Below are 25,021 nucleotides of genomic sequence, written 5' to 3'. Positions count from 1 at the left end.
GTCCCAGTCCGGTGTCAGCTCAGGTCATTTCCATCCACCTTAGGTCCTTTTAATGTTTAAAGGCAGCCCAGCCCCTTCTGCTTGCCTGTTTTTTGCCCTTATCCTTTTTTAATTGTCATTCTGCAGAGGAAACCCTTTATCTTGTCCTTGCTTTGCCTCCATAGTCATCCTTCTCTCCCCCCTCAACTCATAGCAATGCATTGCTACTGTACCTGTCCTGCCCAGTCACTGGTGGAAAATTACCTTGCTGATTTACAGTGTGATATTAGGCAGCCATAATGGGCCACTAAAGCAGATAATATGGGCCACAAATCTCTGGAAGGAGCGACACTTTAACTGGTTGTTGCCGTTTGATCATATGTCTGTTCCGTGCTCATTTATCTCGACCTAAACAGAATGAATATTCATGCACATTCGCAAAGGTTTTGAGTCATAAACCTCTCAACAACAAAGAGAGCTACTTTGCACAAATCCGTATTGCTATCATGCACGTGCACCTGTTTCACTGGACGGTGTAGTGGTGTCTGATGTACTGATGTCAATATTTAGGAGCCAATAATAATCAAAATATCCAATAATGATATACACATGGCATAAATAAACTAAATTAGAGGAGTAAACTTAGTACAGTGCCAGATTGCTCTACCATCATCAAAGTGACCCCTACATGCGTTGTCTCTAGCTGAAACAAGATTTCAAACTGAAGCAGTTGTTGATCACTTGTGGCCTCTAGTGACCGCTTAGAAGAGTGAGAAAACTGAGAAATCAAAAACAGAATCACTGCCTCACAGTTGTTTGTCTCCACCAACCAGTCAAGTTCCAGACATGGATGTAAACTGTAACTTGTACAGTTTACATCCATGTCTGTCCACACTCATATAATGTCTGAAGTGATGACTTTGCAGGAATTTAATATGGAACTGTAATTTTGAAGAATCGTATTAAAGTGTATTCTTTTTGGCAAAATTAAAGTTCTCACTATACATGAGTGATTTTAGTGACTAATTCCTAGGGCTGGTTAATCTGTCTGATTTCCCGATCCGATTCGATTACAATTATTGAGGTCCCAATTTGATTACCAACCGATTTTCGATTATTAACGATTCTCGATTAGTGATTATTGATTTTACATTTGACATTAACCCAAAATACACCACAAAGTTTTTGCACCTTTAAAAAAAACAGTCAGTTGCTGAATTACTTAACTCTTTTATTGAGTAGGGGTGCAACGGATCAAAAAACCCATGTTTCGGATCGTATCACGGTATTGAGTCACAGATCGGATCATTTTTCGGATCAGCAAAAAAGAAAAAAGTGGTGGGATTAGGGACCGGTACAGACACACCCACCCACACTCAGAGAGCGGAGGAGAGAGAGTTTCTGACCGTTAAGGTAAAAAACAACAACAAACAAACAAAAATTGTAAATGGATGACCAGAGGTTCCCCAGCTGTTCGCAAAAATATAGGCGTTTTTTAAACGAACCGTACGTGGTGAGGCGGGAAGCACAGGTAGCTCTGCAGCCAGTGTTAGCCAAAATGAGAGCATCTCTCCCAGCCCTGACCACAGCGCTCGTCAATCTCCTGCCCCTGTTAACGTCACCACGACTAGACCCAAACACACCTGTTCCAGCCCTCCCACTGAAACACGCAGTTAAAAGCTGCAGACGGGTCACCACCGTCAGTCTGGCTTTGATCCAACATGGCTGTCAGACTGTAGATACTCCACATGGCTGTACAAGAGCGAACTTGGTGAGTGAATTGATTAATGAAGATGGATGGATGGATGGATGGATGGCAGCACGGCGCCAGGATTTTAATTTTGGGTGGGTCATGGTAACTTTGGTTGGGCCTTTTAATTACAAAGGTTAACAAAGGTCCAACTGGTAATCTCTCTTTAACAAAAATCACTGGTATCATACTGTGGATGGCGACCAGCATTTCCAGTTGATTATGACACTATTAACATCTTTTGAACAGTTTCAGTCTGCAGTTTATATTTAATATCTATTTATATTTTAAATGGCACAGGATATCTCCTTATCTATGTTTTCACTATGGATCAAGTAGATCAGTATATCAATTCATTAAGAAAACTGTCATTTTATTCCTTTTAATGCATTTTCATTTGATCAGGCTGGATTACTCTTTAAACTGATTGTAAGGAGAGAGAGAAACGAAGCGATCAGAGTAATGGGTGAGCTACAATGATTTTTAACAGGAGAGAGAGCACACGGTAATGGGGTCCATTGGTGAGAGGGTCCACGCTCATTCGGCACCACCACTAACGCCGCCATCACCCCCGGATGAAAGCGGGAAATGTGAGCCCTCAAGTTGCTCGTTTAGTGTGGCAATGTTTAGTGTGGCAATGTCGACAGACCACGTGCGACATATTTAGAGCCCTTGTCATGAAAACCAAAATGAATACACACGCTTGCTTTGAGCCCAGATGGAGCTGGGTGGATTGGTTGGTTGTTCCTCATCCATTTTACACACCTGCTCGTATGGCTCACTCGCTCTGGCCGCTGCATGCACTTGTGAACTGGAACTGGGCGCGCTCGTGTGACGTTCAATTTCAAAATAAAATAATGCAAAAAAAAAAATAGATTTTTGAAAATTTCATAATCGATTCATACTCATCCATTACATAATCGCGATTAATTAATAATCGATTTTTTTCAACACCCCTACTAATTAAATAAACATGCTGTCTAGGGTCGGACGATTGGATGACTGTATTGTCTGTCGACAATGGGCTGAATCCATTGCCGATTGCTTATTTTGCCCGATTTTTGGGACGATATTTGTCATTTTATTTTGCTAATGTAATGGTCTGCAGAGTGACAGCCTCTGCTCTGCACTGCGCTCTCATCCAGTGGCGCAGTTCACACCCACTCAGCTGACCATGAGTGCTCTGAGCTGGGTGACAAGTGAGAGGAAAACAGCCTGCAGAGTCAGACTCTTTAAACTCTTTTCACACAGTAAAGAGAGGATTTATTTTGAGTTGGTGATTGTTGGAAGAGTGCACAGACTAACACGGCGGTTTCGGTGAGTTTTACGTTTTTCTGTCGAGTTTAAATGAAGTGTGTTTTCCGAGGTGTTAACGAGCCAATTAAGCTTGTATTAGTTTGGTAAAAGAGAGAAACTTGAATTCACAAGGTGAATGGTTGTATTTCTCTGTTTAAAATTGAAAGTGTGAAAACATGTAATTTGTAGATACTTTGTGAGTTTATTTTGTCCACTGGATGTAGTGAACGTACGCAGCATGTGTAACATAGTGAATTTGCCGCTTGCGCACATCTCCCAGCTGAGACCCAAGAGGTCGGGAGAAAGTGGGTGGGGGGACGATGGTATCACCAACTGCCAATGGATAGGCTGACGATGATCGCTTGGAAAATTTTAGCATATTGCCAACTCTAATGCTGTCTTCACTTAGAGACTATTTTTAGAGAGGAGGACAGAGGACTGATAGAGAGCTGAACATTATCATGTCACAGTAAAGTTAACCTTTGACCTTTTTGGATAGAAAATATGTTCACCTCATAAATTTTTCCTACTGGACATTTGTGTGCAATTTTGTCATAATTAGTGTATGAAATCTTGAGTTATGGCTAAAAATGTGTTTAAAGAGGCCACTGTGATCATCACAGTTCGTCTTTGAGTCCAAGTGAACATTTGTGTCAAGTCTGAAGAAATTCTGTTGTGGTGCTGTTGAGATGTCATGTTCACAAGTGGTAAGACCTGAAAACATAATGCTTGTGGCCAAACACACACAAAGGCATAAATAGTCGTTTTTTTTCAGGAATTCTGAATCACCAAGGTCAGTATACAGTCATGAATGTGCACAGAAAATTAAGCAGAGTAATGGTAGTATTTAGGATTAGCTGTGGTTGTAATTCCAGTGATCATTCATACACACATGCACATACTCACACACGCAAGCAATGACACATTTTACAGAAAAAACAGAAAAATCAACTTGTCAGTGCTCTCCAGTGGAGTAATTATGCAATGCCATGGTCACATGTGCACAGATTTACTTGCACACAGCCTCAACCAATAGCAAAGATGTTTGAGTGTTGTTCACCTCAGCAGATGATAGCTCCAACTGACCCTTTGCTAAGCACCGCCCTCCTCAGCTACTGTTGCTAAGCATGCCAAACTTTCTATTCTCGCACAGCATTTACGCTGTTTGCAGTGATAATGGTGGCAGATTTAACATCAAAATTGGGTGTAATTGTTGAAACATGAGTTCTGTTATTCCTTAGACAAGTAAATAAAAGCAGATTATTTTTTCTATCTGATGACGGTGGATTTTGTCGGCTAAAATAATGACTCACATGCAGATTTCATGAGTGCAGCTGGCTGATGTAAGCTAATGCTAACTTGACTTGAGTTAGCAGAGAAGACTCCAGCTGAAGTTTTAATGTTTCCATCTGACACGTTTTAAAACAAGAACCCTGTGAAAGTGTTTATGTAAAGTTACCTGAGAGCTATGTACATGATATAACGTTAATGCTAAAAGAATGAGCAGACCTTAGGATGGGTCACCCAGCCAGACCACGATCACAGAAGACAGTCATGACCTGAGAGAGCAAACCAGAGTGAGATGCATCGATGTCGGCCCACTTTGATTCTGCATCAGCCCACATCCTTCCCAGATAGCACGCCTACGTCTTGCCGACATCGGCACGATGAATAAAGTTACATCGCTGCAACGTCGTATGGAGAGCGTTTGCTCATTGGGAAGACGTCGCCGAGACATCGGCATTTGGTCGAAAATGCTCTCCAGACAACGTTTGGCCGATGTATCAAAGCTGCACAGCGTAGCCTCTCTACAGCTTCTATGGCCTTTATTTATTCAGGTCGAATCATTCTATCAGCAAATATCTCATATCTCATAATATCTATCATAATATCTCATCTTACATGTGATAGGAATATGGTAATATGACAATAAAAAACAATATGCTTGACCATCAAAATAGCTTCCTAATTTAGTGTGTTAATAAAATAAAGAGACACGAAGGATTCAAGTTAATGATCATACATTTATTTCGGACTGTATAGTCAAAACAACTCCAGCACAGAAAAGATAACCAAGACAGAACATATAAAAACATACAGGTGGCCGGTCGGGAGACGCACACAGACAGCACGGTCTGGACTGCTGGCAGACTTATGAGCCTGCAAAGGGGAGAAAAAGACAAAACGCATGAGCCCATGTTGTTCAATTAACTTATACTATACAGTATTATACCCATACTTCACAAATAAACACGTACAAATAGACACACCAAGGAAGGAAAATGTAGCTGTGCCTTTTTTCCCGGCCGCTGTCTGACCTTAGAGAGCCACCGTAGTTGATAAGAGACCTGGAGCTAATAGTATTAGCCCTATGCTCTTTAGCTATTAAACGTGTTAAAGAGCACCACAAGAAGACCTCCAAATAACCCATGTTTAATACAGTGTCACAGGCAACACTGTATGAAGCACCAGCAGAAAGCATGACTTGAAAATATGAACCACAAAAAGTTTGCGTGTATTATTTTGCGGTGCGATCTGACAGCCCTGGCTTGACCACAGATAGCTGCTGAACTCCAGCCAGCTCTACAGGAGAGGCGGAGGAGGGGTGACTGGAGGGACATGACAGAAACAACTGGAGTCTGTTGTGTTTTCCACACACCTACGTGAAGTGGATATTAACTTCACTTACAGTACAAACACAAACAACAACAAAACAATAGTCCATAACCAGTACTGAACTATGAGAAAATGTCAGTCATATTTACAAATGGAGCAGAGCAGAGCTTCCCTTCATTAGCTGCCAGTTAACTGCTAAAGTTAACTCCGCAGCTGCAAAAACACCGAAGCCCACCAGCTACTAGCTAACAGCTAACGCTAACTAACTTTACCTGACCCTTTCCCAAATTCAAAACTGATTTGTTGTCTAGATGGAGACGTTCACGTGCTGGAAAGACTCATGGCTACCTAGCAATGGCTAAATGCAGTTAGAGCTAGTTGATACATTTGCTGGTCAGGTCTAAGCAACTAACATTTGCTAAGCTAGCTAGCTAGCCTGTTAGGAGTCGGCATATGGGCTCTTCACCTGTGCTAACATACCCAGTCAGGGCTTAACAACTTATGTTGCTAAATCCCGACTTATCTTGCTAACCCTGTATGTCATATTTATAAAACAGCTATTTTTAATATATTTACGTTAAGTGAGCTTACCTGAAGACTAGTCCTGGATGAGATGAAGTAGCCTCTCCGTCTCCAAAGCCTGCTCTCAGTTCCGTTGACAGTGGCACCAATTGGATAACGTGCAATGTATCGATCCACAGCCGACCTATCGCCGACTTTGAAATGGCAAACCATGTCCCTGCTATGGGCCGATGCTTCTCCGATGCATTTACAGATGTCAGGAGGAGAATGCCGACGTACGATCTGAGGCCGACGTCGGCGAGACGTATGCGTGCTATCTGGGTTCTCTTCAAACCACAACAGAACAAATACAAATGCAGAGGTATCCAACAAGTTTGGCTGAAGGTAAAGTTACTGCAGCTAATAAGCTAGTGTTAGTTAGCCAGCCATGTTATGTGTTCTAGCAGATGAAGACAGAGTTTAATCCTTTCACACACATATGCTCTTGTGTTTCACATTTTTGAGAGATGACAAAGAAAGACGGCATCGTCCAGACTCATGAAACATTGAGTATCGCTCTTTTCAGAGCCTCCTGCACACCACTTCACCCTGTAGAGAAGCTCTAATTATGGTTGCTAAGCCAAACAGTTGCTGTTTGGAGGTGGGACTTAGTGAAGGGTCAATTGCAGTATTTCTATACAGACATTTCTTGTTAACCACTGGCCAATATATACACCAATATGATAAACCTGCAATATTAGCTGCTCTGTCAGCCAGGTCAAGTTCAAGTTCAGAGTGCTTATATGAAATAGTTTGTTTTAAGTATTCAGAACCCATCATTTCTGTGCCCTGACTTTAACAGAATGTCCTGATTACCAGAACACCACTGCTTATGTATAATACAGCATTACTTGTTGGTACATAGCAGCACATACCTCTATGATCCTCTTCGAGGTCTGGTAATTAAATTTACATGATTCTGAGATTAGCTTGTCAGGCTCCAGGGTAACTGCAGAAGCAAAAGAGGAAGGTGTAACTTTTGTGACACCGACTATTTATAGATGCTCAAATGCCGCCAACTGAACAATTCCTACTGAGTCCTTAACAGGGAGTCAAAAAAGTACATGCATATCAATTCTGACACGAATCCCTAGATGATAAAGAATGAAGAGATGTAAAACATGAACTTTAAATCAACTTGTCAGCATCAGTTAGCTTCCTAGATTCCCCAAGTCAATGTTAATTTAGAGTTTATTTTTAAAGAGAAAAACAAATGAGCACCTGACTTACATAGGATCACTTTTTCACAGCTTGTTTTGTGATCCCAAAGCCAGGCATGCACAGAGAGATGTGAAGCGGTCACAGATGGAATCTGTGTTAATGTTGTTACATTAGTGAGTTTAACTTCAGAGAAATGCAGTCAGTGAAGCAGCTTAAACTTACATGAGGCCATGCCTCTTACAAGTGAAGATGTATGTACTCCCTGCATAGACTCTGCAGACTGCTCTTGTATTATACCCATCTCCTTATCCATTTCTCATGCAGATTTTAAAGCACATGGTCTGACGAGGGATTCTGTAGGTTAAACCATTGATCACACACTGAAGATATCTATAGTTGCGGAAAGGCTTCTAGGAAGGAAGGTAATTTTAGATTTAACACAGCCACAAACATGAAGAAATCTGAAACATTTGTGAGTGCATGTAACTGCTCAAATGTGGTGAAAAAGCCACCCCTTAATACTTTCAATACTACCGCACAGATGCAGAGCCGATGGCTCACTGCAGAAGGGGCAAAGAGCTGTGGTGGGCCCTTAGAGCAGTCTTTCCCAAAGACTGGGTCATGATCCACAGGTGGGTAAAAGGAGATTTTATTTGGGTCGCCAAAATTAAAAGACTGAAGAAAAAAATTCTCCAAATTTAAGATGTATATCTGCAATACACCTTTTGTAAAACAGTTAAAAGGTGTATACTGTTTTATTAATGGGTTAGGGGTTAGGGGGAAAGGAAAAATAATAGCCTGTCAATTCTACCTGACTGCATGTTTTGTCTCATTTATTTAGGAAACTTAAATGTCCTGTATTGTTTTCCTGATGAAAGGATGATGATGAGAGGTGACCTCTTAACTCATACTACATGTATTTACTTCTCATTTATAAAATATTTAATGTGTATATGTTTTCAGTAACACAGTCAAGATAATATAAGTTGATGCAGAAATGGCAGTAAAAAGAGTCAGAAAAAATGTTTGGAAACACTGCCTTAGACAACCCATAGGCTGAATGGAGATGCAAAAGCGATCCAAGAGGAAACTGATACTGTTTTTACACCAAAATTAGTATGCTATATGCATTATAGCTATATGCAGTTTTTTTAAATGCAGCTAAACCTCTAATAAGCAATTGACTCCTTTCCAGTTGCCGGAAGAGTTTCTCTTTCAGAGTTTTTCTGTTAATGCACTGGAAACCGTCATGTCTGTGCAGCAGGGGAGCAAAGAGAAGGGTGTTTTTAAATTCTCTGTCTGTTCAGCTCTCCTTTGTGGTTTCAAGTTTAGTTGCTCTCTTGGTTTGCTGTTCACTTTCAGTTTTTCTTAAGTTACTGCTGATGAAAACCCAACATTTCCTGATTTGGCTTCTTGGCTAACAAAATAATGGAGGTGTATTTATAGGATGTTTATTCGCCATTTTTATATATCCAGAAGACACATAACAAGATAAAATTTCATCTGATGTTATGTTTTTCATCTTATCTGATGAATCCTAAAGGACTGAACTTTTACTAGTCTTTTAGTTCTGGTTTGGTCCACTGACTCCTGAGGGTCTTAAATGCTCCACTATGTTAATCAGCTAGAATCTGACTTTGTCCATCTGCCATTTGGTGGTGGACAGGTAGTGGATTTGTCAAAGTTTTGTTTCTCAAAACTGTCTCCAACTACTGCTTGGAAATAGTGACAGCAGAACAGAAAACAGTGAGTGAAAGAGACTACAAAGCTCTCAGATGATCATTTTCTTCAGGTTTGTACTTTCAGATGAGTCAAAATAAGCGCGTATGAGTTTAATATACACCATCAAGTGGGTGCAAACTCTACCATGCTGAGCTAAAGCACCAAGTCAAGTCAAGCAGTACATGTGTACAAACAAGGGGCAACATCGTTACAGACATTAATGATGGATGCAACAAGCCTTCATCGCCTCTGCCAAAAAGGGGTGAAAATTAGCATGTTCACCCTGGTCTCGTGTTTTTATCACTGCCAATCACAGCTGGAGTCGATAAACACAGCTGGAGCATGCAGCTGACAGCAACTGGTGCTCACCTTGAGTCACAGCTGCGTGAGGATTCAAGTCAGACAGAGAAAGGGGTTTTATAGCCAAAACCAAAATGATGATAGTCTCTCACCTTAACCAAAGCTCATCTCTTTCAGGAGTGTGGAGGTGTATCGTCCACTTTGTACACACATCACAAACCACAACCACCTCCTTGCAAATTCAACACGATTTCTAAATGTTTGTCTCAGAGAAACATTGTCAACATCATCTAGCAGGAATGATGTTTCCTACTAAAACAAAATTATAAAAACAATTTAGTAATATACAAACAAAAGAGACAAGGGTTGACATGGTTGGCTGGGTATCAGGACTCTATACCTTTAATGTATCAACGGAAATAACCCAGTACCAGTCAAAGGATATCTGCAATCTATCCTTTTTGTGCTCAGATCTAGAGAAAAATTGTATGTTTTTGCTCACAGCCAATCAACTACAAGAGTTCTTTGACTTAGTGCGATGTGTGATTGGCCAGCTATAGCAGCTACAGCTAGCAGCTACCATTGGTCTGTGGTATTAAGGTAGAGTGGGGTGTATTTGATGAAGATGGCAGTTCATTTTGCCAAGATGCCCAAAACATTCACATATATGTATTAGCGGTGGTGAAAAAAATCGATTATTAATTAATCGTGATTATGTTATGGACAACTACGAATCGATTATTAAATTTTCAAAAATCTTTTATTTTTTGCATTTTTTTATTTTGCAAAAGTGTTATCCCACAGTCAACAGAAGTTTAACGTCATGAGAGCACGCCCAGTTCCAATTCACAAGTGCGTGCAGCGGCCAGAGCAAGTGAGCCGTACGAGCAGGTGTGTAAAATGGACGAGGATCAACCAGCAACAAGCAACCAACTAGGGCTGCAACGGATTGCAGTTGATCCGTGTCCCGTATGGATCACCCTCCACAGTTCGGCATGCATGTGATCCGCGGACCACATGTGAGCATCATAGTTTTACTGTCACTGTTACTTTTGTACAAGTTATAATACCAGAAATCTCAATGCAGAGCTGCAGTGAACAGACAGGACAGATGCTGCTGTGTGCAGCACATCTCTGTGAAGAGTGACTGATTTAAAAGCTGTCACATCACCTTGAGTGAAATCCAGACCATAACTTTTTTCACTGATGTAACTCTGCTATCACCAAAGAAACAGATCTTAAAACTGTGATGTTTATTGAAACTTTGGTGATATCAGCTGTCTAAACTTCTACACAGCTCCTCTCTGCTCACCGGTGCAGCTCTGTCTCATCCCATCTGTGACACAGTGTGTCTGCTGATTGATCATGACTTCTAACCAATCAGATGTGCTGCTGTAGGCGGGACATTGAGCCAGACTACAGAGCGTAGTTGTGTATTATACTGTACAGTGTAAAATGATCTAATATATGTATAGTATATATATATAGTACAGCACTGTATAAGTTTGAAGTTTTCAATATTATTACCATTATCATTACTATTATCATTATTATTACATTACATAACTATGGTGATAATTACAGACAGACAAAGATCAAAGTCAAGTGCATTTTTAAAATAATTTAACCAATGTTGAGAAGGTCTCTGCACACCTGAAATGTCTGACAGGTGCGTCGGAAGAAAAAGTTCAATTTGAAAAAAAGTTAGCAGACTCCCGCACACTGTCTCGCTTTCTAGTGATTTATTGAATATCCGACGTTTCGGTCCAAATGACCTTCATCAGGTATACTGGCAGGCATACAAACATTTCAACATGCATTTAAAGACAGCGAATGCCTCCATCCACAAAACATCCAATCAGAGGACTGCTGAGACTGGTCAACACCTGAAACACATTCAGGTGTCATCAGTGCATCATTAGGGCCGAAAGCTCATCAAACCTCAATAAACATTTTTTCTTTTTTTCTTTTTTTCTTTTTTAACACCCCACACATGAAAAATATCTACATATATACATGGACCAACACATATCTCAATTTTATCTGGTGCATCATACTTCAAAATATATCAATCTCCAGAAAAGGGACATCAATAAATCAAGATCAAAATAATCATGTCGGATAGGTATTAAAGGGAAAATTTTTTTAAAAAAAAACACAATTATTATATAATATAATAAAATAATTTAACCCTAATCCCACCACTTTTTTCTTTTTTGCACTACACAGGAAGTGCTTTGAGTTGTTACTCAATAAAAGAGTTAAGTAATTCAGCAACTGACTGTTTTTTTAATGGTGCAATAACTTTGTGGTGTATTTTGTGTTACTGTTGTCAAATGTAAAATCAATAATCGCTAATCGAGAATCGTTAATAATCAAAAATCGGTTGGTAATCGAATCGGGACCTCAATAATCGTAAAATCAGACAGATTAACCACCACTAATATGAATACATATATGCAAACATATGAAGTCAAGTATACTACAAACTTGGGTCTAATAAAACAAATGCAAACAGGATTATTTCAGGAAAAACTGGAAATGGGAAAGCAGCCTATCAAACATAGGAAAAGCATCAGGGTGGGCAACTGCACTGTGAAAAATAGGTACTGAATGAAGTATTGGTATCACTTTAGGGGTACTGCTATTGGTAACGTTATTGTAATTTTTTAAACAATATCCAGCTCTATTGCTGCTTGCAATAACGTCAGTTAAAGGAAAAAGAAATTCCCACCGTCGACTGCACCAAATCTTAGCTGGTGGCTGCTGAACCATTAATGATTTGTCCTGGCCTAAGGGCAGCAAGAGCATGACTTCATGTATTTAATAGTTTTTTTATTAAGTGTTTCTTTTAAATGCTTCATTTAACTTTGAGTATGTTAATCCCTTCTGAGGAATAAATATGCCAATGAAAAAAATACAATTGAATTAAAAAATAAAGCAAATTGCACTTTCACATATGACTGATTTGAAGCAGTTTACAGTAATGGTTGATTTAGCCTGGAAGCTGCTCTCAGTGCAATAATATGTTGTCAGATTCTGAGGCTAAGCTAGCAGGCTTCTCTAAGCACCTCTTTTCTCAAACAAAGTCATCAGCGCTCTGTGTTGGAGTGATGAGGTTTGCTCTGTTCTTCTCTTTGCCCGCAGGAAGCCCCTTTGTGCTTCCATACTCAACACTCTGTCTTTGTAGAGGATGGAAGGCATACAAAGAAGCCTGCAGCATTCATGTTTGTGTATGTCTGTGTGTGTGTGTTTCCATGGAAAACTGTACTTGAATACTATTTTGTGGTACTTTTACTGAGCTACGATATATACATTTTCATTTTATATTCACCATTTACTTTCACAACTCTCTATTTATATTTCATTGGTTTTGATGCAGTGAGATCCTTTAAACACATGTTTAAAGGAATAGTTTGGATTATTTGCAATGTGGGTGTTACTTATATATAGTCAGTGCATGACCTCCAGTAGATGGCAATCTGAATTCAAGCAATGTACTGTTGTCATTTACTGTTATTTATGTAGCACCCTAGCACTCCATTAAATTAGACTTAAGTACTTTAATTTATTGCAGACAAATCTAATGATGGGGTGTTTGGTTTGATGTCTTAACTATCACAAAGGTACCTGTTTTGGGTGAAACTTGTAATACCCCTGTACTAAATTAAAATAGTAAAACATGTATTCACATTGACTGTACTGCTTTTTAAATAACCCCAGACAACTCTTTTGAATTAAAAAAAAATAATAATAAATTTACTTAAAACGTTTGCATTTTTAAAAAATACAAAATTACCCTTTATATAACCTATATATACAATTTTACAAAACCAAAATTACCTTTAGCTTTACCTTAAGTATCTCAAAAGTATGTAATATTGAATTGGCAAGCGCAAACAGTCTTCTCCAGTCAGCAATGACGTTCTCCGCTCCCGCGACTTCACTGACTTTAGCTTAAGTTAGCACAAAAACTTGCCTTAAACTCTATAATTAGGGAGGAAATGTGACTCAATACCCACAGATACAGTTTACTACTGTTTGCTCATCTTTTACAGACCATCTACAGTATTAGTTCTCTGCATTTCTACCGCTGGGTGTCTCTCCTCATGTTTTTCATTTTCATTCGCATATCGCGTTTCTTCTCAGTTCTTCGTGTTGTCATCTTTGACCCCGCCCCTTGCTGCTCTCTTCCTCACCTATGGCCACTTACCACAGGTGATTCTGACTGACAACCATGTTAACCAATAAAAAACTCAAATAACAATGCTGAAATTAAAGCCAGTATGCAAGTTTTCACTTAGTTCACAGTTGACATTATTTCTTTTAAGACTGTTAATATCTTAACAATTTATTTTACATACTTATTCAACTATTTACAGAATACCTTACTTGTGATTAGATTATGTTAATGTTTATTTGGTTTTCTCTTTATTAACCAAACTTACTCTCAGTTTTTATAGTTATGTTTTTGGGCTTTTTTGCCTTCATTAGATAAGACAGCTGAAGCTATGACAGGAAAGGGGGTGAAAAGAGAGGAGATGACACACAGCGAAGGGCCACAGGCAGGAGCTGAACCAGCAGCTGCTGCAGAGGACTGACAGCCTCTATACATGGGGCAGATGCTCTACCACCTGAGCTAAATAGCCGCTATTTACTCTCAATTTAATCACATTACTATATTGTGTTTATCTGACTTTATTGGGAATTGACTTATTTAAATACCCTTACTTTTTCCACAGGGCTATTTATATGTATTATATTAATATTTTAGCCACTTAACATAACAAAAAATTGAAAAAAAAAAAGTTATATAAATGTATGTAATATTTAGTATATTTTCACTTGCTGTCTGATAGCTGAAAACTGCCATTCAGCCAGATATCACTCTGTCCAAAGCAACCAGATTCCTTGTCAAAAACAGTAATGTTACTTAATGTTTTTTTTTAATCCAACAAAATAGTAAATAATTAAAACATTGAGTCTGTTCATTGAGATGCACATGAATGATTTCAGCATGGAGGACTGCTATGATTGCTGGAACTCACATGAAATTCAATGATTGGTCAAATTTGCGGAAAGGTTGTGGTGATCATACAAAATCACAAGGTTGTGCAGAATTCGAAGGGACTAGCTGAATTTACATTAATTGTTGCCATCGCATTGTTGCCAATCCATCACAACTTCCAGGAGGGACTGAGAAACAAAAACTAACTAACTTAACAAGGCAGTGGTTTACTGGATTAATGAAAATATTCTAAATGTAGTGTGCACTTAAACTGATTAATGTCGACATTTTATTTTAAAGTAGTTATGATTAATTTTGTTGCTGACTGGTGCTGTGTGCCACCTGCACAAGGTGAAGGGGTGTGTGTGTGTGAAAGAAAAAGAGCTAAAGGGAAAAGCAAGGTGAGCAGGTTAAAGTGTGTGAGTAAACACTAAAATAAGGGGACGAATAGGCTGAATAACAGTCAAATAATTTAATCTATTGCATAAAAAACAAAAATCTCAAAAACTACTCAGAGTATTAGTTACATTTGACATTTAATGACTCAGCTCTCTAGAGTTGCAAATTTTGGGCTTTTTCCTTAACTTATAGATGTAAACACTAATAATCAATTAATCCTTAATAATTTAGAAGATACAAAATTCATGTTTTTTTTCTTTCTTTCTTTTTTTTTTTTTTTTTTTTTTTTTTTACATTTTTTGTCATTTTAAGTTCCTTATTCAACAAATGAGGTGCATTTACTGCAATTTCTAAACTATTGATTAAATATCAATTAGTACATTTTTAATTGGTCAAATTCCTAACAGCAGTTAATCAGTTAATGAATAATTGTTAACATGCCTATTCCAAACCTGTGCATGCTGCAGGGTTTTATGGAGATTTTCATCAGTATGTCTTATTGTTCATTGGCCTGTTTATGATCAGATCACCTCAATCCTGATTAGCTACAAAACTGCATCAGCTTGTACTCAGTTCTCAGTGATGATTTTGAAAGTAACTGAGTAGATTACGTGGTGAAAAGAACACTTAAGTACAAGTCAAAGTACAGACTTGAAAATCTACTCATGAGAGTGCCAGTACCCAAACAAATTACTTAATTATGGGAACTTGAGTATTTGTAATCAGTTAGTTCCACCCCTGGTAGCACCAGTGGTATGTGCAAAGAAAGTTACAGCCTTGAGGTATCCATAAACAACGTGTCCCAGAAAACATCCTGATTTTGTAATCAGCACACTGAAAGCACCCTTAAACTTACAATCTGCCCTTTGAGTGAAATCATAATGCTGATGTCACCTGGGATGAAACTCAGTTTGACATCCCTGCAGTTTGACATCCCTGCACCAACTGAAGGTAATAGTCATACATGTACATTACTGACAGAGTTAAACATCATAGGGCCCTTAAAGATGTGAACAAAATAAAACTCCTGAAATATAGGGCTAATAACATGTTAAGTCAACTAACAGACCTAACAGAGTGAGCCATGCAGTCAGTGTATGTACTCGCTGATCAAACCAATAAACACACACAAGGAAGGACAACATAGGCAACAGCTTAAACTCAACATGACCCCTCCATACTGCCAGTACTCTTGGTATGATCCCTGGCCTCTGCATAAAACACCTCCACCCTTTTGTCAGACCTGGAGGAGAACTCAGCAGCAAGTCACTCAAAAGCAAAGAGGAATTAATTAATAACTTATTGAAACCAACTAGCAATATGACAAAACAATGTAAAATAAATGCATGATCTGTGTCTAAAAGAAATTCTAACCCAAACATAGTAACTGTTTTATGTCATTTTAAGTGATCAATGTAACTGAACATATGTGGTAATGATATGTTAACCCTTAAACCTTTCACTGTGTGGCTGTGTGCACAGCCATCATAATATTAAAGCAAATACATGAAGTAAAGGTTTAATATATGTCTGGAGTTATGATTAATTATTATACTCAAAGGAGGGAAAGGCATCTTTTTTGAAGATTGACGTTCCACTGTACCAAGACTTAATGGTAAATAACATTAAAAAAGAAGAATCGAAATGAAATGCAACAAGGTGAAACAGTGTCAATAGATTAAAGCCTTAGTAGGAGCATTTTTATGAGCTGGATAACACTTAGGTAATGAAAGGTTCAGGAGTTTGAATTTAAAAAAAAAAATGCAATAAAAATTCAGTAGACACAGAGTCAACACATATGGTTCCATGTGCATTCCCTTGAGTAGGCCTATACCATGATCATACCCCGACATGTTGCACTTCTCATTTAATTCACACTTTTAAATTAGCATCTTTCTAGCATAAACCCTAGATTAATTGTTACTGAGGGAAAATAAAGCCTAAAATGATGATGGAATTAGAGTATTATAGAACTGATGTGCTTGGTACAGAGATATCCTGCTGTAAAAAGGTTCCCTTCACTATCCCATTGTTAGGTGATCTATAAGAGCAGTAAGTGATGATGGGTAAACTGTTCTGCAGTATGTGATGTATTTGGTGCAGTCATGGTGTTGTATAGGTTTTAATTCACTCTATGACAAGGCTGCCTCCAGTCAGTTGAGGCTGAGAATGTAAAAGGGTAGTTTACAATGGAAGATGGAAGCACTGCATAACTCAGATGGCTGACCTGACAGGTGATCTTGGGGCAAGTGAAAGTACAGAATACAAAATCCATGAAGTCTTGCTGAAGTGGTGCAGACAACCACGGAAAAAAACAAGGTACTGCGTTTTCAAATGAAACAACATTAGATATTTATTCTTCAAGCATACAGGGAGTTAAACAGACCATGTGTATCGACTCTATGTCTACATCAGGTTATCTAGGTCCACACTGGGGACCCTGATGTTGATATGCATTGGTCTGTTTGATTGCCTATATGCTTGAAGAATAAATCTGTTATTCCATCTGAAGATGGAATACCTTGTCGTTTTCCATTGTTGTCTGAACTACTCTTAACCTCAGGCCAGATGGTTTGTTACAAAGAACCATCTGGGAAGCCGTCAATACAAAGGAAAAGGGCAGGCACTTTGAAAAAAAAAAAAAAAACACCTGGCAGGCGATTGGATTAACCATCTGTCATCTGTCTCACACTGGCTAACTTCAGCCAATCAGATCAAGTCACAGAACCAAAGTAGGCAAAAGGAGAACCAAGAAGAGCAAAAACATCTTATTCAATGAATAAAGACAGGTCAGAATTCCCCCTCAACACTATTTTGCAGCAGCACCTTTGCTGCATCCTGGGTTTAGCGTCTCCCAAGATGTTTGTGATTGGTTTAAAGAAATGCAAACAAGGAAGGGCATTTTTCCCTTAAAACAGAATGTGTTTATGTGAGACAGACCTTTCTGCAGTGCTGAGTGATGTGGAGAAAGGTCTGGTTATGCAAGATTAGCAGTATCCATTGTTTATTTGAGATGAATTGCTTCCATGGATGCTTCTCACTGTCGGTACACCTAAACCCACGCCCATAACTGCCAGTCATCCCTCCTAGGATGTTGATTGGCTTGCACCACCTCTGGTGCAGACACAAATTGATAAAGTTAGAGCCTGGCAAGATGGATTCTCATGTGATCTCATGATCTTGTGAATCCAACTGCCTTGCAAGTTAACACTACTGTAGCAAGATTTTCTGGATTTTGTTTTGATGTATAAGGACAGTCACCGATCTATAGTAGTCGGAGAATAGCTGCCAATTTTTCTGCAAGGCTGTGCATTTTAAGTTTTTAATTAATCTTAAAGCACCATTGTGTAAGATTTAGGGGAATTATTGGCCAAATATAGTAGAAATATAATATTCATAGGATTTGTTTTCATTAGTTTATATTCATTAAAATAACAATTGTTGTGGAGTCAGCCATATTGCATTGCCATGTCTCTACAGTAGCCCAGAATAGACAAACCAGTCACTGGCTCTTGATATGGCCTAGGAAGGGGAGGGTCAGATGAGATGTTTGCAGTCTGCAAGCTCACTACTAGATGCTACTAAATCCTACACATTGGTCCTTTAAGTTTTTATTGGGGGGGCACTCATCTTCGCCTGTGTTTCATTAAAATCTTTGGTAATAAATGCCTAGAGATCTGCTTCTGCAAAATCCACTTTAAAGTTGTGCAATGCTATACAACATCTGCTACTTTCATGGGACAGCAACACTACAGCTGCTTTGGCGAGGACTAGAAACGCACATCATGTTTGTCCTCATGACTGCTTGTTATGGAAAATGTAGTGTTTCTTTTCAATTTAATAAATTTGGACATCACCAAAGAAATAAAAGCATACATGAAGTTTAACTTTTTCTTTCTTCTCTTTTTGTTTTCAGATCGCTATGTGCTGGTTGGCAGTCGCCATGATAGCGACCAGGGAGGCGGGGCTTCAGCTATCATGAATCAGCTCATCGCTGTGCTGACAGAGCAGACCAAACGAGGATGGGTGCCAGACCGTACCACTGTGTTCTGCTCGTGGGGAGGCTCAGCCCTGGGGAACATCGGGTCCTATGAGTGGGGAAAGGTCAGCAAGCATAACAGCAACTGTTTTATGAAATGTCAGCTTCAAGGTAAAAAGGTTGTGTCTTTTGGACAGATTTAAACTAACAAAAATGTAAAAAAAACAGTATATGCCCTGGCAACAAACATGTATACTATAACATAATATAGTACAAACTGTATAAAGACACAATACACATATGGTAGAGAAACCTTTTTTGCTACTGCGAGGGCCTGTTAGCAGTTAGCCAGCTAACAGCCAAAAGATGATATGCAGCAGCTTATACTGAAACATGTGAATGGCTACATAGAATGTGACTGAACCTGGTTCCCAACCTGGGGTCTGACCCCTCTCCCTTGGGGGACACCAGAAATCACATGGGGTCCCCATGGCTTTGTCTGCTCTGAGGTCATCAAAATTAGATTTGCAAATATGTTAAATAATTATTTATACAAAAGTCTGTATACAACACTATTTAAAAGAATATTTTTGTCCTCAATCAAAAGGATACTTAGTGGGAGGCATTTTTTGAAAGTAAAGGTACTAAGAATGGGGAAAAAACATAACTGATGTTAAAACCTTGGGATTAATCAACCATTCTTTTGATGTGCATGTGTGTGCAGGCTTTTCATACAAGTATTTGGGGGCTCCCAGGAAAAAAAGTTGGGAACCACTGTTGTATATCATATTTCAAATGACTTCAATTAACAATGAGAGAGAGGTGAGCCAAAGCAGTGGCTGTAACTGCTGCCAAAATAGAAGAACAGCCCACTACAGCTACAGTCAGACCATATTGTTTGGACTGAGCTGGTTTCAGTTTACACTTCAGTCTACAGTTCTGCTGACAGTAGAATTAGAATACAAACATTTTTGTTGAACAGTCTGATTCTTACGTGTACTGTACGTGATTAGATCACAAGTTTTATCTGATGGTTTTAAACAGACTGAAAATAAAGATGGATGTCTCATCTCCGTGCCAAAATATCCCAGATACAAGCACTGCCATCTTGTGTTGGTGATATCATCTGGAGCCAGTGCCTGCGCAGCAGTGATCAGGGTTGGAGCTGCAGTATCGAGGTCCTGCCCATACAACCAGTCAACTTAATTGCGAGCAGAACTCAGCTGTCAATCATACCATGAAGCCCCCTTTAGATAGCATCAAATAGCTAATTAAAATCAAACTCATCAGAGAAATGAACACTTGAACAAACATCAGTGTGATAAGAACTACACAAAATGACAGAAACCCTCTTTGGGAAAACTAAATTTAACGTGTACTGTTGCGTTTCAGTTTGGCTCATGTTCCATCTGCTGTGTTGATGACTTATACTGCAACCAGCCACCAGGGGGTAATCAAGATGTTTTGGCTTCACCTTTGGAGAGCTGTCATGTTGGGCATCTTTATGCAGTATGCAGTCAGTGGTTTTGAATGGGATTAAAAGTAGGAGACAAAGAAGGACAGCCAGTAGGAGGATAGGACAACGATGTCATCTTAGAGCACTTTTTGTGGACCTTGCTTATGATGATAATGATGTTGTAATGTGATCAGTGTGATGACAATTATAGAATTATGAATATCATTGGTAGTGTAATGATAATAACCTGTGTGTGTGTGTGTGTGTGTGTGTGTGTGTGTGTGTGTGTGTGTGTGTGTGTGTGTGTGTGTGTATGTGTGGTGTGTGTGTGTGTTCCCCTCAGGATAACAGTGTTGTCCTGAAGAGCAGTGCAGTGGCCTACGTCAGTCTGAACTCTCCAGTCAGAGGGACAGAGACTCTCAGAGCTACAGCTTCTCCAACACTGTTGCAACTCACTTCAGATATCCAGAGGGTAAGTACTACTGCTGCTGCTAGCTCTTCTGTGACTGCTGAAATGACTGCAACCACTACTGCTACTGCCAATACTACAAACTACTGCAAACTGTTCTAGTGCTACTCTACTGCTATATTGATATTGTTAAAGCAGTTCAATCCAAATATGCATTGTTTCCCCCTGCCCCCTCCTCCCCAGACAAGGCAAAAGACAGGCAGGTGCAGGACCTCCATAGGACAGTTGTCTGTCAATGTGAAGTTAAACCTTTTTTCCTGCCCATTGCTCTGAACATACACACTTCATGATGATGGTGCTGTGTTTGTGGCTGCCTGTCTCACTGCCTTCCAACCTCCATTAACATTTTGCTCATTTTAACAGTTATAAACAGCTACACCTTCTACAAGATTGTTTATGATTTTCAGTGATTTTGATTAATGTGAAATGGATATACAAAGCAGTTATTCAGGGTCAGAATGGGAATGTCAAGTGATTTATTTCAGTAAATATATTACAGATTCCCCCTTTAAAGTAACTTCATAATATATCATATGACCACAAGTATTACTGTTATTACTACAGTTACTGTTATTTTACTTTCCTACCAGCTTGCTATTCCTATATGGAACACCCTTTTGAATTTTTCACTCATACCGTACTTACTTTACCTCCGTCACTGTTCCTAATTTTGCTCCACTTGAATCTCCTCAGCTCACACTTCTCCTCACGCTCTCTTTGTGCTCTGCTTCCATTAATCTATTTGCACACGTCCTCGCTCTCTCTAACAGATTGGCATGATAGTTAACACAGTATTGAGCGAAACATAATCACAAGAAATGGGGAGACTGTGGCTGTTCTTTAAAGTATGTCACCTATTCAGTGAGAGGGGGAGGATGACACTCGATATGATCTAAATAAAACTAACTTCACTCTCACCCCATCCCACACTTCACGTTCACACACAATCTGCAATGGCCATTCTACTGATTAAGTATAGCAGCTCTATGATTCAGCCTCCCAAACTGTCTCTTTATTCCAACCTGGGGGTGTTTTGCGGATACGTTCAACCCTCACAGACATCTTCTTCCCAACTTTCACCATCTCTTTAAACTCTGAAAACTTTTGCCTTTTGAAAAAAAACACACACCTCATCGTCACTCTCTCATTTCCTTCCTCCGCCCCCACTGCCTCCTCCTCCTTTTTTTGTTCTTCCCCTTCTCCCTTAAGCGCTACATCCCTCTCTCCACATCCCCACCTTGCTCCCTCTCCTCCGATCACTTCTTAATCTCCTCTTTCATCAGCAGCGAGTGCCGCATCTCCCCCACCCTCTCATTTCCCTCATTAAAATCTCCCTTTCACTTCTCCTCCACTGTCTCTCTTCGTCTCCTTGGGTTATGCTATACAGTGTTTTTATTTGTGTCTTTAGATTAGTCATCCGTCCTCAGGGAAGATTAGTGTTCCTGTCAGGCATCCAGGCAGGTACAAGAGGTCACGAGTGGACAGATAGTACAGAGTATTGTCCCTTTACTCCCCCGATCTACCATAAACTAACTAATTAGCAGGAATGGTCCAATCTACCTGTGATATTCAGCTGCTGCTACCTCTGCCAACTAATGCCACATAAAGAAAAAAGGAGACAGAGAGAAAGTAACTTCTACATTTGATGTCCTTTAATGAAATATCTTTCACAGAAAAACTCAGACAATGTGCACACAAGCTTGAAACTCTGCCTCTGCTCTGCATTTCCTATCAAATCCATTCATTCTGTCAGCCTTCATGTTAAGCTTTTCATGCTTGTAGGAGCAGCTCCAGTTCTCTCTTCAGAAACACTTTCTATGAAGACCACAATCTGTGGTGTGTTATGGGGGCATGCATGGTGAATTATAAATAGGAGTGTCACATTTTCTAAATCAAAAATAGATTGAAATTAGTGAAATCAAAAATGGATCAAAATCAAAAGCAGGATTGGCAGTTCTCCCATGATTTTTTTTCTTTCCACCCTTGCTGACTTGCACTCCTTCTGGGCATGTCCAAACCCCGCTCCCAAGAACATCACTTCAAGGTGATACAGTGTAACTAGACTCTTTTACTAATGGCATGTTAAAAGAAATTGTTATAATCAAAGATTAAATAAAATCATGATCTTAAAAATCAAGAGCGGAATCATTGATTTTTGAAGAATAACACCCCTAATTATAAAGCATCCATAATGCTTTATGACTATACTCATAAACACACACAATTCTTTATATATAATTACAAAACATGGATGTGATTTATGGTAAATTATATATTCAGGTGTCTCATGGATGCTCTTGATTAGTTTGAAGATGACTTATGGGGCTTATAATAGATGACTATCCACATGCCTGTAGACACCTCAACAATCAACTGTAGCAAGAACTCACAGTACTATTATAGTCCATGCAATGTCATAAGATATGATTGTATATTTTAAGCAAAGTAAAGTACATAATGATGCATCTAGAATAATGTATGCTTCTTTTCTTCTTCCACTGAAATGTGTGGGCTTGAGTCCACCAGGCAGAGCTGCATCACATCCACTATAGTCTGGCATAGCCAGGCATCTCTCCACAGCACTCAGTGATGGAGAAAGGTCTGGCTACACACACTGATGTTCTACTATATGCAAAAAAATCCCCTGCCTTGTTTGCATTTCTTCAGCCCAATCACAGATATCTTGGCCGGCACTAAGCCCAGAATGCAGTGACAGTGCTACTGCAAAATAGTGTCGAGGGAGATAGCAGATGCCGCAGTAGCGCTTGAAACAAGCAAATAATAGCAGACTTATACCAGCAGTGTACATCAGGTGAGCCAGACTACATCCACTAGAGCTGATCTCTGCCATTCTACACAATGCTTGTGATTCCACCAGCAGCACCTCGCAGAAGCAGCTCTCCACTTCAGGTGCTGTCTGAACAAAGCAGTTTGAGTGGGGAGGAATCTGGTTAATTTTCAAAATAAAACACCCTGTGCAGACTCACAATCATCAAAACAGACAAAAAGAAACTTTTTAACTATGTAGCTCAGTGGGTTCCAAACCTTTTCTAACATGTCCCCTTTCAGAAGCTGAAAAAAGTCCCCCATCCCATAGTTCAGTCATTCATTGACCTAGAAAGGATTCAAACTGAATTAAAGGTCAGCATGACAGCATCAAAAACCTCTTTATTCCCCCGACATAATCATGCTAATTATGGTTTGGCACTCTAAAATTCTCCCCTGGTCATCCACGCTCATCCTGCAGTGGCTCTATGCCCTCCACAGGGTCTGCCCCCCAGTTTGGAAACCTCTTATGTAGCCTACTTACCCATGGTAGTGGCACAAAAAGCAAGGAAAGAGGACCAAATCTACAAAATCTGAGCAAGTCAACATAATCAGGAGGACAAAATGCTCTGCTTCTGTTGCTGATAGGACAGGCAGCCTATCAGACTGGAGCCAACAAACAAAGGACTCAGACGCAGGACTCAAAACAAAAGATCTTTTACTGAAGACAGTAGGCTGAAGCAGAGCCAAATATGCAAAAATCTGGTCAAATCCAAAAGAAAACACAAGGGAAAATTAATTAACACTCAAGTGACTGAGGCGAACTGGTAACAGACAAAGGGCAGCACAAGGACTATATACACAAGGGAGGCGGGGTAATGAGGGACAGGTGAAACCAATGAGGGTGAGGCAGGTAATCACAAAGGAAGGAAACACACAGGGGCAGGAAGTAAAGTACCTGAAACAAGAGACAAAGCTGAATATCAAAATAAAACAGGAAATACTGACAAAAACTGGAGCTAAGGAAAACATGACCTTACCAGGGACATCAGGATGTAACACAGCCATATGGAGGACAGATCAAAACCATGGGTTTACATTGGTTGCATGATTTGTTAGAGCACCCTAGGTCATTGCACACAACAAGGTTGTGGGTTCAAATCCTGGTCTGGGCAGGGCCTTTTTATGTGCATGTTTTCTCTGGTTTCTTGGAGGTCTATTCTCCTGTCAGTACCGTGACTGACTTAGAATTGGAGTGGCCTCCTCCCAGCTGGATGTGTCTGGAACATGTCCCTGGGGTGGCAACCAGATGGCATCCTTACGAGATGTCTGAACCATCTCAACTGGCTCCTTTCTATGCCAAGAAACAGCAGCTCCGCTCCAAGTCCCTCATGGATGATTGAGCTTCCCATCCTGTCCTTAAGGGAGATGACAACCACTTTCCTGGGAAAACCCATTTCGGACACTTTTATCCGCGATCTCGTTCTTTCGGTCATGACCCACCCTTCATGACCATAAGTGAGTCAGTACGAAGATTGATGGGTAGATCGAGAGTTTTG

The 25,021-nt window shown here is 39.7% G+C and overlaps 1 protein-coding gene across 1 annotated transcript in view; it reads left to right on the top strand.

Moving 5' to 3' along the window:
• Window positions 1-25,021, top strand: part of naaladl2 (N-acetylated alpha-linked acidic dipeptidase like 2) — a 753,458-nt gene that overhangs the window by 482,497 nt on the left and 245,940 nt on the right. Inside the window, exons 11-12 of the mRNA XM_084722364.1 lie at window positions 18,709-18,896; window positions 20,571-20,699. Of these exons, the coding sequence (XP_084578490.1) occupies window positions 18,709-18,896; window positions 20,571-20,699 (317 nt within the window). The remainder of the gene's footprint in view (window positions 1-18,708; window positions 18,897-20,570; window positions 20,700-25,021) is intronic.

The sequence above is a fragment of the Lutjanus erythropterus genome, chromosome 7 (genome assembly GCF_056507025.1).
Source record: "Lutjanus erythropterus isolate fLutEry1 chromosome 7, fLutEry1.hap2, whole genome shotgun sequence".
NCBI lineage: Eukaryota > Metazoa > Chordata > Actinopteri > Lutjaniformes > Lutjanidae > Lutjanus > Lutjanus erythropterus.
The sequence above is the reverse complement of the archived record's forward strand: the minus strand, read 5'-3'. Positions and strand labels throughout refer to the sequence as shown.